This window comes from Andrena cerasifolii, chromosome 3, assembly GCF_050908995.1.
Source record: "Andrena cerasifolii isolate SP2316 chromosome 3, iyAndCera1_principal, whole genome shotgun sequence".
Classification (NCBI taxonomy): Eukaryota; Metazoa; Arthropoda; class Insecta; order Hymenoptera; family Andrenidae; genus Andrena; species Andrena cerasifolii.
Genome location: NC_135120.1, coordinates 3,194,606 through 3,209,796, shown reverse-complemented (window position 1 = coordinate 3,209,796; position 15,191 = coordinate 3,194,606). Strand labels below are relative to the sequence as shown.

Sequence of the window (15,191 nt, the reverse complement as noted above, 5' to 3'; positions counted from 1 at the left end):
AAAAAAAACACTTAGAAAACAAATTCATACGTACATAATACATATACTTACTTGTAACAGCCCTGTTTGAAAAGTTTAAATTATTAGATTTGCACTTAGATATTATTGCTGCACTTATAGAATATACATATAACATACATTCAAATTTAAAACCGCAGATATATAGGTAACAATGACAACTTCTTGATACTCTGTCATAGCAACGTTGGGCTCAACAGTAACAAATGACGTTCGAATGTTCGGGTCATTCCCGCGATAGGAGATGGTCATTTTCGAGAACAATTAGAAATTCCCCAAGAATTATTATTTTCGATATATTATCTCGCTTTTTCTACAAGAGATTTTACCAGTAAAACCGGAGTCCGGAGATTTGCTTCAAATCCCGGAGTGTCCGGACCGAAACCGGAGAGGTGGCAACCATGGTCCGAAGTCATAGTATGTGCTTAATAAGTACAGGGTTGTCATTTAATCTTACAACCCGCGCTCGCGCGAACAGGTAAAGTGGCAACAGCGCCTCACGGACGCAGTCCACTACAATCATGAACCGGCCCGGCGTTAATTTGAAAGAGACCATCCCAATATTTTCGAAGCTCGGGCATCACTGCTGTCCAGCGGTCGCTAGCAACCTTCCGGACGCCGGACGGTTACATGGCTGTAGTGGGGTGCGTCCGTGAGGCGTTGTCTTCATTTTACCTGTTCGCGCAAGCGCGGATTGTAAGATTAAATGATGGCCCTGTATTATCCATCATCAATACGTATCGTGGAGGAACACGGGTACATTACAGGTTACTGAATCTGTCTTGAAACACACTATCAATTGATTTCTAAATAAATATATAGTTCTATTTAAAAAACCAAGCTTCACCATCGTATCTTTTAAAATAATAATCTAAGAAAAAAATTGTCGGGGCTAGTATATTAGCTCCCTCCAACCATGCAACTGCATATAAACATTTCTTTCTATTTCGAATACGTTAGGAAATATCCAGCTGTTTACTGTTCCCGCGGACACCCTGCATATTTGTATTCTACGTTTTGTGTACGTTTATTATTACTATTTTTTGTTATTTCCTGCACATGTAACAAATAAACTTCTGTACCTACCTCATACAGATTGCTAAGCGTTCTCTCGGTGATAACGACTGCTTCCAGTTTGTATCGCTTTTGGTAATTATTAGTTTGATTTTATCCAGTAGGGCATCAAACGTATTTCTGGACAACTTGAAATAATTGTAAAATTTGCGCTCGTGGTCAATTAGGGTTTTTGTATATTCGAAGATTTGTTCAGAACTGATCAGTCACTCGGTTTCGACCAGCTAAGAAGGCGTAGGCAATAAACTCATGGAGCTACACCTCGGCACATTCGCTTGTCAGGTATGACTCCTCTATGTATTGCGAGCATAAAATACAACAACGTTGCACTTCGACATGGCCCGGATTCGGCCCATCGTCTCAACGAACAGCCACCGAGCCCGGGCCAAGAGGGGGACGAGGAGCCGCCGAGTCCCCACCGAGTTGTATAAACCGACCTTTATTGGTTAAACCATTGATTCTTTCTCGATAGCTTCATCTCGTATTGGTCTACGCATAGCTTCGTACCGCACACAACTATTACGCTAACAATAAATAACAACCAAATGGCTAGGTTCAGGCGGAACCGAGCAGCGTTCCCGTTACCTCATCGTACCCTGCGAAGGCCACGCAACTCCAACTGACAAATCCACGATCATCAGATGCTGGTGGCTGATTTCTCCCGTCTATTTTTCATCGTATCAATATTAAAGTGACACCATTAATAATTTAAACACACAAATAATTTAAATCCGACTATTTTTAACGAAACGGACTTTCAATTCTGCAAACAAATTTTCACGCAATTTCTTTAATTATGGTGCGAATTATATGATTTTTCTCATTTGATCGAGAAAACATGAGGAACCAATCAACGTCACTTTTGCAAAGATCTGATTAGAAATGCAGATTTGTCACTGCTTAGTGCGCAACATTGTTTTGGCCCCGCTCGTTTGGAGAGTCACATGATTGCCAGCGTAAAGGACAAGATGGGACTTACCATGGCGAAGGAAAGTCAGCCTTGTATAGAACTAAAATTGAAAAAGACTTTGCTGGCAAACTTTATATTCACGCGAAATAAATATTTTAATTGTAAAATTGAGACGACGAACTATTGTTGAATTTCGCCAGTTCTTACATGTGCATCACCTGTTTTGGATTTCTTGATTCCAGAGTTTCATGCATTTACCTATTGAAATGTTGCCTCCAGTCATCGGACAATTGAGTTGCTTCTTCTCGTACATATATGTATATATCTGTTCGCGAGTAGGTGTCACGAATGACGCAATTTTGGTTTCCCAAATAAATTCACCCTTATCAGGGCCCTCGCCCGAACCGCTTGACACGGAGACTGAACGACGTAAACCGAGTGCGAGTGAAATAGCGCAGCAGCGGGAAACTCTCGGTTGACGGCGACTTGAGTTCATCCAGTATTGAATATGAAGATGTTGATATTTCTCGTTACACTTTGATGAGAGTGTTACCACCGATGGATTGATGAGTTTACATCGATGAAAATGAGTCGAGTCGCGAAGCAATTCGGTCTATTTTTTCTTATGAATACATGATTAGGACACACACTACGTTCACTAAAAATAGACCGAATTACTCCATGTTTGGCATCATTTTCATTGAGAAACCCTAAAAACTCCATTGGTAATACTTTCATCAATAGTTATCAAACACATGAACATTTTATCTGGCCCTTCGATTTTATTGCTCTCGGCTGTCAACGAGTGGCCTACTGGGGCCCGAAGGCCCTCGCTCGCAGCAAGAAAGCTAAACCGTGGGGTGGGTAGTAGAATGGGCCGAAAAAATCAAATTTTCGAGACTCGAACAGTCTAGTGCGGAAAAGTTGGGTGTGGGGAAGACAAATGCAGGCACACAATTTCTTTTCATATCGGTCAATATTCGACCGGGCCCAAACAGGGTCAAAGTTTTTAATTTTTTACAAAGTTTAGCGACTTCTGTATATTTTCATAAATTTTGCATATTTCAGAGTTTAGCATCAGAAAATATTATTTAAGCCCATAAACACGTGAAATAGTGTTTTGTATATTGTCGCGAAGCGGAGTATCTATTCTCCTTGTCATATAAGAAGGAATCTGCTTCACGCATGTAGAATGAGCTCATTGGCTCTGAGGGAGCATTGATTGGGGGTATAGCCAATAGTAGCTTGTGCCGGTACCAATGAGCGCCAATATGCGCAGAACAGGTTCAGACATGTTCTGCGCATATTGTAATGAGTTCAGACTCGTCGGTCGGCGGATTCCTTCTTATATGACAAGGAGAATATGTATTGGAAATGAGTTATTAATTAAATTGAACCTTTTATATTTTATACTTTACTTTTATTTAACGACTAGGAAACAATGTCTTTCTAACACGTAATACCGCGCAGAACTGGGCTCTTCTCTGACAACGGACTGTGTTTCACGGTTGCCGGGTCTTGTAAGAAAAAGCCGCTCTACAGACGTATCATTATCTTTTACTATATTCAGGTTTCCCTGAATGTTGAATCACTTTTGCCTTTTAATAATAATAGTAATCCAACACTATGTGTTTCTATTTTGGGACGTAACACAGTTGTAGTGAAAGATTTTGATCTGTAATATTCAATAGCCATTTTTTAATGATTTTTGTGCGCTGAAAACGAATTCACAAACCGTTTGTCACCATCGCCCTCTAGATCCTAGACCCTTAGTTATGGAAATAAATTTAAAGATATCTGCTAAAATGGGCGCATTTCGGGTGTTCTTTTCCCTTCGATCGATGTTTAAACTTATTTATATGTTTATAATTCAATAATAACTTATATCGCTGTATTTGCGAGGGTTTATAGAATAATTTGGCGGAACAAGCAACCGAATACCTATTACTGTTTGAACTCAAATGATGTAGAAAGTTGAAAATTTGCATTTTTTTTCAAAAACGAATTTCTCGAAAATAGAGGGTGATGGTCACAAAAATCTATAAAAAAAATTGCTATTGAATATTACATATCAAACAGGCTGTTGGCTCGGCTTTTGAATCAATGAAATATGTTCATCTTTCACTACAACCGCGTTTCGTCCCAAAATAGAAACACATAGATACTCCGCTTCGCGACAATATACAAAACACTATTTCACGTGTTTATGGGCTTAAATAATATTTTCTGATGCTAAACTCTGAAATATGCAAATTTTATGAAAATATACAGAAGTCGCTAAACTTGGTCAAAAATTAAAAACTTTGACCCCGTTTGGGCCCGGTCGAATATTGACCGATTTGAAAAGAAATTGTTTGCCTCCATTTGTCTTCCCCAGACCCAACTTTTCCGCACTAGGCTGTTTCGAGTTTGGAAAATTTTATTTTTTCGGCCCACCCTACTCTAAAGACTCACAGTAATATTGTAATCAACTCACTGTTATCACCGTCATACATGTTCATCGTTATTCTTGTTTGTTCAATATACTTCAGCTCACTGGTTTCCATTACATCAGCATTCAATTTACTAGCCCTACTTCCGTAAAACGATTAGGGCATCCATGTAATTCCCGGTGTCGGTAAGGTCCGTAGCGGAGACTTACAACCTCCGTTGTCTCAACATCAGAGATCGGCTCTCATCGAGGTTACGCGCGAGCATCTACCGTGTTATTTTCTTTTGATAATATAACGATTCTGAAATAATAACAATATGGACGCAACGCATATGTTACGAAAATGTTTATATAGGGTGTTCTAAATTTGTGGGAGTCCCCGCAACATGCAATATCCTGATGCAAAAACACATCGAAAAGGCTTTTACCGTTTTGGGATCCGAAGCTTCGATCTCGAGATATTAACACTTGAATATTAGCGGTTCTGGCGCGCAGGTTAAAACCGAATCAGCTGAGCGCTGTACAGTAAAGCCAGTGTTACCGAGAAATAATCGCGCAGTGGCAAGATGATAAGAGAAGGGGAACACCTACAGTAGTAGCGGCATATGTGTGCGTGAGTCGTCACGATGGGAAACGTGCCGACGCCAGCGCCAAGCCAAGCCAAGCTAGTCAAGGCAAGTGAGGCCAGGGCCAACCAGCGTCGATAACCTCTTTCTTGCGTTGGTTAAATTCTGTTGAACAGTGTGATCAATACTATGACTACTTATTTCTATTATTCTTTAGTTTTATTCTTCCTTAAATTTGATGAAGCATTCATTTCCAAGTGATCCCATAAATGTTCTATGGGCTTAAGATCTGGGTCATGGTAAAAACTCAATTCCGTTTTTCCAAAAAAAAGTATTTGCAACTCTTGAAGTATGTTTTGGATCAGTATAGTTTCGCAGAATAAACGCTCCTTCGAGTTCAAACTTCTGTACAGGTGGTTCTAAATTTTCTTCTAAAATATTGACAAAGTACAGTCAATAAAATATAAATTACCACACTCAGAACCCAAGAAATAAACGGATTTATAACGACTTTCCTCTGAATAAGACGATCCTGTCGTATAGTACTCTCACGTGGTCTTCCTGATTGTACCATATTCTTTAGAGCTCCCGTATTTTCAACACGTTTTAGAATCTTCTAATCGCTTTCTGCAGTAATATTACAGCCAGAAGTCATTTTCCGCAGCGTATTTTCCTTCATCCACTTATTGATGTCTGCGATATTTCTGCGGGAGTGAGTTCACGGATCTTTGGCATTCTAGCGATGTATTTGAACTGAAGTCATTTTACTCTTAAATTTTTGTATGAAAAAATATTCCACAAATAATTTAGAGCTTTCACACTTTCATACTTTTAATCATTTGAAATTATTAGTTAATATTTACTGCTTGTCAAAAATAAGTGGTCATTTTTTCAACGGTTGTGAGAATATTTTGAACATTTTTTCTACTCACATGTTTTGCAAAATACCTCTAGTGTGTTTATGGGAAGACCTACCACTTGTCTAACATTTTGTTTTACTTTGAAGTAATAAAAACCGATTTTTCGACTGTATCAACTTACTTTCGGCAGGAAGTGTAGCTATTTAAATGAAAGTTGAGAGTGTGACTGTTTCTTCTTACGCGCGCCCCCTGCGAAAAACGCCTCGTCACCGCTCCTGGTGTTAACTGGGCACCGGTTCGTCCTAGAGCTGTTCAAGTACTTGAATATTCGGGTAGCTTGAAATGCGAACCAAACTGAAACCCGGTTTCCGAGCCGAGCCGAGTACCCGAATGAACCGAGCGGCTTGAAAGAACCCGGCGGCTTGGATAGAACCAAGTAGCTTGAATTTTTCAAGCGGCCCGAAGTAAGCGGGCGGCTCGAACAGAACCAAGCGGATTGAATTATTTCAAGCGGGCCGAAAGAACCGAGGCGACCCTAATGTATGTCTGTACAATGTACGTCGAGCAGATAGGTTAGGAAATAGGTTAGATATACTTAATCCAATTATAATATAGACTGCGGAAGTTTATGCAAATATTATATGCCGCGAATATGCAAATGCTGAAAAAGATAACGGGTGGAGGGGGGGGGTATATTTAACCTCTTATAAAACTGTAGTATACTAATAATTATACTGTAATAATTATGTATTATACGTATCCAGCCGTTGTACCTCCTATTGAATTATTAAACTTTTGAATATATATGTAACTATTACAATATTAAACTTTTTAACATATGAAACTATTAAATTTTAGTGGCGAGGTTTACCAAGCTAATTTATAAACAAATTCCGTATTTGCAAAATATATGAAAGATATGCAGAATGTGCAATGTATATCCAGAATATGCAAAATGTGTAAAGTCGAAAAATATTTTTAACATCCTCTTAATGATGAAACATATTTCTGTTAAAGTCACGCTCAAGTCATTCCAATAAAAACATGCATTTACATAAACTTCCGCAGTCAATATTATAATTGGGTTAAGTACATCTAACCTATTTCCTAACCAATCTGCTCGACGTACAATGTACAGACATACATTCGGGCCGCCTCAGTTCTTTCGGCCCTGTCGGTTATTTTGGCCCGCTTGAAATAATACAATCCGCTTGGTTCTGTTCGAACCGCCCGCTTCCTTCGGGCCGCTTGAAAAATTCAAGCTACTTGGTTCTATCCAAGCCGCCCGGTTCTTTCAAGCCGCTCGGTTCATTCGGGTACTCGGCTCGGCTCGGTCGTTCAAGCCAAGTTAGGCTTGGCTTGCTTTTTCCGGGTACTTGAACAGCTCTAGTTCGTCCACGCCATCAACCACCTAATGACTCTTGGTGTTGACTAGACACCGGTTCGTCCACAACAATCACCTTCCAGCGGTTCCCGGTGTTAGCCAGGCACGGTTCGTCCACAGCAACCACATTCCCGCAGCTTCCGGTGTTAGCAAGGCACCGGTTCGTCCGCAACGTTCATTAGATCTTCACGAACGTATATTATTATTAGTTTAATAACATATTTCTAGTAAAAGTAAGTCTACGCGTGATCTCATTCGGACTGTTTTTAACCATATGTAATCTACAATTAATCTGCAAATTTCAGAGGTGACTGAAATTACTTAAAGCTGAAAATAGTCCGAATAAGATCATGTCTGAACTTATTTACATGGGAAAAACGTTGTCAGTTCATCAATAAAATTATTCTCTCATTAACATCTATTGAAAAAAAATAACAATTTTCGTTTTCATTATTAGATGACTGATCCCGCATACAGCCCGTGTTGCTTTTACAGCTTCGAGTTGGTTACAACAGATACACCGCTGTTCTCTCAGTGTCACTACACGTAGTTTATTCAGTCTCACAATCGATCGGTTTTAACGAAGACCTAATCAGGCGTGAAATAATGGGGCGCTACTTTACTTTCCCTCTCTATATGTAAGCTCTCACGTCAAAGCAATAGGGATGTTTCGTTTATTTTAAATTTAATTTACTGTGTACTTATACTGTGTATAATAAAACATGTGCTATTGTGTGTTTGATAATTTATTATAGTAAAGTTCTTGCGGTATTATATTACTGATATCCATTTGATTACCAATATATCAATCTTTATGTGTAACAGGAAAAACATTGCAAGATTCATAATGAAGTTTGTTGTTTGCTTGCGGAAACGGATCAAGACGCATCTACAAAAATCGACATATCCGAACAAAATGTAGAAGTCAATCCTAATAATTTGGATATTGCAGTGAAACGACAGTCTGCAACAAAGAATCAAGCTGCTGAAGAAATTGTCAAATATATGAATTTGCGTGCGGCTAGAGAAATTGGTGGCCAAGGTTATGCTCAGTTTTCTACAAAGAGTACAACTTTTTATTTGATTGTTATCAGTTTACCTCTCCAAATATTGTTAAGTGTCATGATACAATACACAAAGTGAGCCACATAAACTGGGGAGTATTACAGAAATTCTCAGCAAAATAGTAGTGGCTTCCATATTGCGCGCATTTCGAGGACCCCAGCACGCAGAGTATGGAAGTTTCATATCGGGTTTGAACCTCGTGGCTCAATGTTAGAGGTAAAGAGATGAGCGATCAAATGACAAAAATTTAGCTTTTTATTTTTTGCGTCAAATTTTTATGAAATTATTTTTGGCGAGGGTTTCCCAATGAATCCGAGACTAAATACGACCTAATTTGAATTATTTTTAGTTTCTCGGCATATCAACCTGCTGAAAATGAGTCGATACCCAAAATAATACCAATTAAATTATGTTTAATCTCCTTTTTATTGGAAAACCTTCGGGAACATATTAAAAGCACGATTCCCAGCAGTTCTAACAAGATCTGGTGGAGATAGAAATACGTATTATGGAAATCTCGAGATCCGCGTAACTACTTTGGAAGCTACTGTATTTTAAAAAGCTTTATTACCTCGGTAATTATTAAAGTCCTTCAGCTGCCAAATGTAGAAGAGTTGCTAATCTGTTCCCTTTATTAACTTTTTTTTTAAAAAAACACCGTAACATGTATTTTAAACACTTTTTCGTATTTTATATGCTGTTTAATCTCAACCTTAAAGTTTTTCCACGGGACAACATTTGACTAAGTATGCTCTCAAATGTTAAAGAACAATTTTGTCACTATAATTAAAATGTTTAAAAAAAAACTGATCATAATATTTTATATGACTCACCGTGTATTGATATGATCGTATATTTACAGCATTTTTGTATTTACTTTCTTAAAATGATTGCTCACTTTGTGACTGTGAACTCTGAAGTACAGAAATAACAAAATGAAAACAACAAAATACTAACATATTAACTTAAGTCATTACTACTTTGACCCATAAGGTAAAATCCGCTATAAATAATATTGGTGTAATATTTTATTATTATTAGTAATTATGTTAAAATAATTTTACCAAAATGTGAGTAATAATATTGATATCAACAGATCAATTTCCAAGCGTAACCCACGTGCAGGTTGGTTGTGCGGCAGCTCTTCTTTGCGTCGAAGAAAAATTTTGCAGCATAGATGGCACAATTGGATCACAGCCTGTATCTTTGTCTCGTAAACAACTTCTTCGACGCGTACCATTGAGCGTAAGTAACTGAGACATCCATAAAAAATTATTAAATCGAACTACTACGGCACAAGAGGCCGACGTTTTGTTGTGTTTCACGGTTGCCTGGGTCTTCAGTTGGAGGTGATAGAAAGTCACGTCGACCAAAGAGTTTTTGTCACTTCCACCCAATCATTAATGTACATAGTAAATAAAAATGGACAAATCTATTGTCACATTTCACATTGTATTAAAACATATGCACATTGCTTAATGATTTATTTATATATTGTTTCACAGACTTGCAAAAATCCTGAAAATGGTATAATTGGTAAATGTTGTCGAGATCCAAATTATGTGGATCCTTGGCCAACAGAAAATCTCCCTGCGAATTATTCTGGTGGTTTTGATGAGCAGGGTTTTCCAACATTTCTGAACATTGCAAAAATAAAAGCCACTACAACGTCTCGACCATCAATCAAAACAACAGTGACACCCGAATCGCATTCGAACAATTCCAGGTCAGCGGAAGAAAAATTGGATCCTGAATATCAACCGGAGGATTCTATTATTTCTTCAAACGTTTTAATACCATCGCGTGAAATTACTCCTCCAAATGATAACTTTGGAGACAGTCTGAATACGGAAGGATTGAAACCAAGATGTGGTATTAGAAATAAAGTAAGTACTTTTTGTCACCAAAGAAGACATATCACAGCTTTAGAATCACCAATTTCAACAGAACCTTTTCTGGTGTATATAGAAAAAAAATCTGCGGAGATATTTAATGTTAAAATTTCATAATTTGAGGACACTTCCTGATTATCACAAGTAAAAGGCAAATAGTGTGGGATTAAGTTAAATAAATGACACCGTGTTCATTAGTATAAGTATAAAACAGTATTTAGATTATAAGTACATATGTGACTATACAGGGTCATCCCTTAAAACTGTAACCTACGCGCGCGCGAACAGGCGAAAATGGCAACACAGCCACACGGACGCATTCCATTACAACCATTCACTGGCCCGGCGATTGGAGAGCTGCCAGCGACCGTTGGACAGCAGTGATGTCCGAGCTTCGAAAATTTTAGGATGGTCTCTTTCAAATTAACGTCGCAAAGAGCTATTTGAAATTTCCCGACCCAGGTTGAAGAATATGGGGCCTTTTTCGTATAACTTTTGAACTATAAAAGGTATCGGAATGCAATTTGCGCCGGAAAATGAGGAAAAATTATTCCCTCTTAATGATGGATAATTTAACATATTTTACGTTTACTTAATTTTTCTTTTATCAATTTTTTAACCATAATTGTTGTAAAAAGCTTTTGCAAACCGTTTATACGATACTGTATTTAATGCTCTTTTTAAAATGCATAGTGTTGATAAACAATAGGCTAGTTGTTTCTGTATCATTACTTTCATAAATTGAGAAATTAAATTTTTATTCAATTATGCGTTAATTCTGCAAACCTCAGAATCAATTGTTTTGGTTTTCTTTTTTATGACTTTATCCTTAATGCAGTGCATGCGTAGATTGGGCGTAATGGGTAACTAATAGGACGTATCTTTGATTGTAACGGTGTTTGAATTTTTTTCTACAATTTTTGTGTCGGAAGGTTTTAACCTTTTAGCTACTCAACGTCACGCCTATATCGGCTTTTTGGTATTGTGGCTTTTACACGCAGGTGGCGAAAAATCTCTACGTACAGAGGAATAACGCCGTGCTCAACCCTGTCGTAGCTAAAAAATTTTAAATTAAGATGGGTATGAAACTAGTCGACGTTGTTTTCAAACCTCATTATCGGGTGTGAGTGGTAAACCGATCATAATAGCGGAGCTTACCTGGGCCGGGAAATTCCGCACAGCTCTTTGCGATGTTAATTTGAAAGAGACCATTAAAAAAATTTCGAAGCTCGGGCATCGCTGTTGTCCAGCGGTCGCTGGTAGCCCTCCAATCGTCGGGCCAGTGAATGGTTGTAGTGGAATGCGTCCGTGAAGCGGTGTTGCCATTTTCGTCTGTTCGCGCGCGCGTTGGTTGCAGTTTTAACGGATGACCCTGCATACGTCGACTGTCGCTGCCGCTATCATTTACTCGTCGCCCGGCTAATCCAACCTAACCTGAAACCTATTTCATTAATATCTCATCACGCCTGCAATATTTTCTAAATTTAAAGGCATTTTTCTTATGTAAACTGCATATTAGCTTTCGAATAAGACCAAATTCAATAAAATCGGTGCACGCATGACAGAGATATCGTAATATCGTCTCATGGATCAGTCGGAAAAGGTAAGATTTTTCCTTCTTCTTCAAGCAAATTTTCGTCAACATAATACGTATACGCGTTACACGCACACCTTCAGCCAAAAAGAAACTAACACAAGTTTCGTTCTTCGTTCGTCGACTCTCGGGATTATTCGGTAGGGATCGTCGTTTGTCATTATACATATACCTATGTATACTATTGAATTTTATAAAATACCAAGTGTCATTATAACCTACCAAGTGTCAAATAAGGAAAGTTGTCAAAATTTTCTGAAATGTCACGAGTTTTTACAATAAATAAGAGACTGAATTATTGTCTCAATTTACAAGGTAAGTAGTTAAAAATTTTTAATAATTTTTTTTTATGTAGAGTCGCATACTTGAAAGTTGTCCAGAGAAGGTTCGACAGAGAAGCATCTTCTTTCGCATAAGTTTCTGGAAATTTGTACCATGCATGTACCCTGATAACCATTTGCCTGGAGTCTGCCAGCAGATTTACAGCAGGGTCTGCCAGAAGAGCGCAGGATCTGCTACTACGGATCTGAGCGCATTCAGCTACGGTTCTGCCGGCAGCTCGACGGCAGTTCGACGGCAGGTCCTGCTGCCCGCCTGACACATCCAACAACGCCATCTGAAGGCCACAATTGCCAAACAATTCCCTATGCACCAACACAAATGTACCATTATTTCTGTAGCTGTATCGCTACCCCCACATAAACAGCAAGCAGATTAGATCCTGCAGTACATTAAATAATTAATTCTACTTATTTCAAAAACAATTTATTCTTTATTTAATAATAGACAGGATTGGTGATTACAATTGTTACAAAATAATATAAGTAGCGCATATAAATCCAAAGAGGAACTTTCAATATTTACATTAACAAATCCATATACAATACGTCCCGAATCATCATATTTCTTGTTGTTTTGGCGCTGAAAACAAATACAATATTAGCATAAAATTAAACGTAACGTATGAATAAATAGGATACATGCGATACTTACTTCAGCTCCATCTCCACACAGTACACACCCTAGGCGATCATGCATGTTCCTGCGAACATTTATAAGAAAATATGAGTTAAATTATTATCCGAATCTCTATTATCGGAATATATATAAGGTGTGTACTGTGTGGAGGTGAAGCTGAAATAAGTATCGCATGTATCCTGTTTATTCATATGTTACGTTTAATTTTATACTAATATTGTATTTGTTTTCAACGCTAACACAATACGGAATATGGTGATTCTACACAGAAAAGAAGTTGAAAATACAGAAAATTTTCTGATATTGCACCTAATAAGTACCACTGGTTACGGGATGTACTGTATATGGATTTGTAAATGCAAATATTGAAAGTTCCTCTTCGGATTTATATCGCCAATCCTGTATATTATTAAATAAAGAATAAATAGTTTTTTAAATAAGTAGAATTAATTATTTAATGACAGAATCTGCTTGCTAGTTATATGGGGGTAGGGATACACCTACAGCAATTACACAAATACACCTAGCATTAAGAATTAAGAAAATTATGGTGGATTGCTTGCAATGTGGAGCAGGTCACATTAGTGAAGAAAGTACGCTGAAAACGCATCTCCCTTGATACTTTTCAATCCTTTGTGAAAGACATTCGCAATACTTTTGTATAAAATCCACAGCAGTTGCTATGCTATTCATTTATTAATTTTACTAGCTTCCCATTAACAATATATCAATTCAACAATAAATATACTAAACCAATACCAATAAAAATATTGAATCTCTTCGTTCATTTTCGGTAAATTACCATTAGCATTTTTTAAATTTCCTGCAACCAGACTTTCTACCATATGCTCTCCCCTCCTTCGGACACATTATGTAGTCTCTACACTTACTATAGCAGAAGGCCACTATTTCTATATAATTTCTATATAAGTAAGTTCTACGTTAAGTTGTATATAAATAAAATGTGGATTTTATATATATTTACAGATAATCGAAGCAGAAGATGATGCAGTGTGATCCACGTCAGACTATGTATGCATAAATTTGCAAGTAGGGTTTTGCATACGCAATTATTCATTCAATGATCTTGACATATGAGCACGTGTGATAATTTATAAATAATTAGTAATTGTGTCCTATTTCAGTTAACGATGCAGACGAAGAGAATTATTTCAACAGCTAAAAGAGCTGCCCTGCTCTACCCTGCTGTACGAGCAAATGAAATAACCACATTTTCATGTATCAAATTAATAAATAATTTTTTTTTAAATCATGTCCTCTTCTAATAAAACTTCAAAAAAGTAAAAAAATAAGCCAAGTACATGAAAAAGTCGAGGACTGAAAAGAGTATTATCAAATAAATCACAAAAAATAGAAGATAATAATAAATATAATACTAAAAATTATCTGAAGTCATTCCCTAGTATGCAAATTGTCTTTGTTAAAAGAAGTGAGTTCCCCATAAAAAACTTAAAAAAAGTAAAAAAATTACGCCAAGTACATGAAATCAAATAAATCACAAAAAATAGAAGATATTAATAAGTACAAAATAAAATAAAAAAGATGTGAAATCAAAATGAGCTGCAAGTACATAAACCCTGATAGCCAGATCTGGACAGCAGAATCTGACATCAGAACCGTAGTCGTCTGTGTCCGCGGATGGCTGCGTTCTGAGGTGCAGAGCCTGATGTCAGTGCCTGATGTCAGAACGGCAGCAGATCCGCAGCAGATTCTGCCGTCTGCTACGGTTCTGACGTCAGACTCTGCGCTCTCATGCCAGAGCCAGATCCTGCTACCAATCTGATGTCAGACTGGAGACAGATGGTTATCAGGGAAGGTGCTTTCAGTCAAATACTTGGCCTGGCGAGGAAATGTATTCTCAGATCATCAATACCCATACTTTCCCTCTCGCGGGCTTTCAGATAATTTGTCAATTTAAAACTCTGACAATATGAGTACACTTTCATTATTTTGCGTTTTTAAATAATTCTTATTCATCGACACCTTGACCTTGCCTCACCAGGCCAAGTATTTGACTGAAAGCACCCTTATGTACTTCCAGCTCATTTTGATTTCACATCTTTTTTATTTTATTTTGTACTTATTAATATCTTCTATTTTTTGTGATTTATTTGATTTCATGTACTTGGCGTATTTTTTTTATATTTTTGAAGTTTTTTTTATGGGGATGATCTTTTATTCAAACTCGAATAAGTTTTTAGCGTTCATTCGAGCCGTCGGACGAACATTTCAATCTTCAAAATTTTCATTTTTTTGAAAATAGTACCAATGGATTGGTGAAGTTTTCCGGATAAAAATAAACCTAGCCACGACATACACAGCACTAGTTTTAACAGTAACAAGCCATCCCCTAAACGAAACGGTATGTTGTTTGACTCGCCTTTCGCTTTTGCCGTCT

General features: G+C 37.4%; 1 protein-coding gene and 1 long non-coding RNA gene across 2 annotated transcripts in view; one reads left to right on the top strand and one right to left on the bottom strand.

Moving 5' to 3' along the window:
- LOC143367128 (uncharacterized) overlaps positions 1 to 15,191 on the bottom strand; it is a 195,480-nt gene that overhangs the window by 22,171 nt on the left and 158,118 nt on the right. The gene's annotated exons all lie outside the window — the stretch shown is intronic.
- Positions 1 to 15,191, top strand: part of Scaf (inactive serine protease scarface) — a 109,000-nt gene that overhangs the window by 70,470 nt on the left and 23,339 nt on the right. The window contains exons 4-6 of the mRNA XM_076808558.1: positions 8,069 to 8,285; positions 9,405 to 9,553; positions 9,814 to 10,194. Of these exons, the coding sequence (XP_076664673.1) occupies positions 8,069 to 8,285; positions 9,405 to 9,553; positions 9,814 to 10,194 (747 nt within the window). The remainder of the gene's footprint in view (positions 1 to 8,068; positions 8,286 to 9,404; positions 9,554 to 9,813; positions 10,195 to 15,191) is intronic.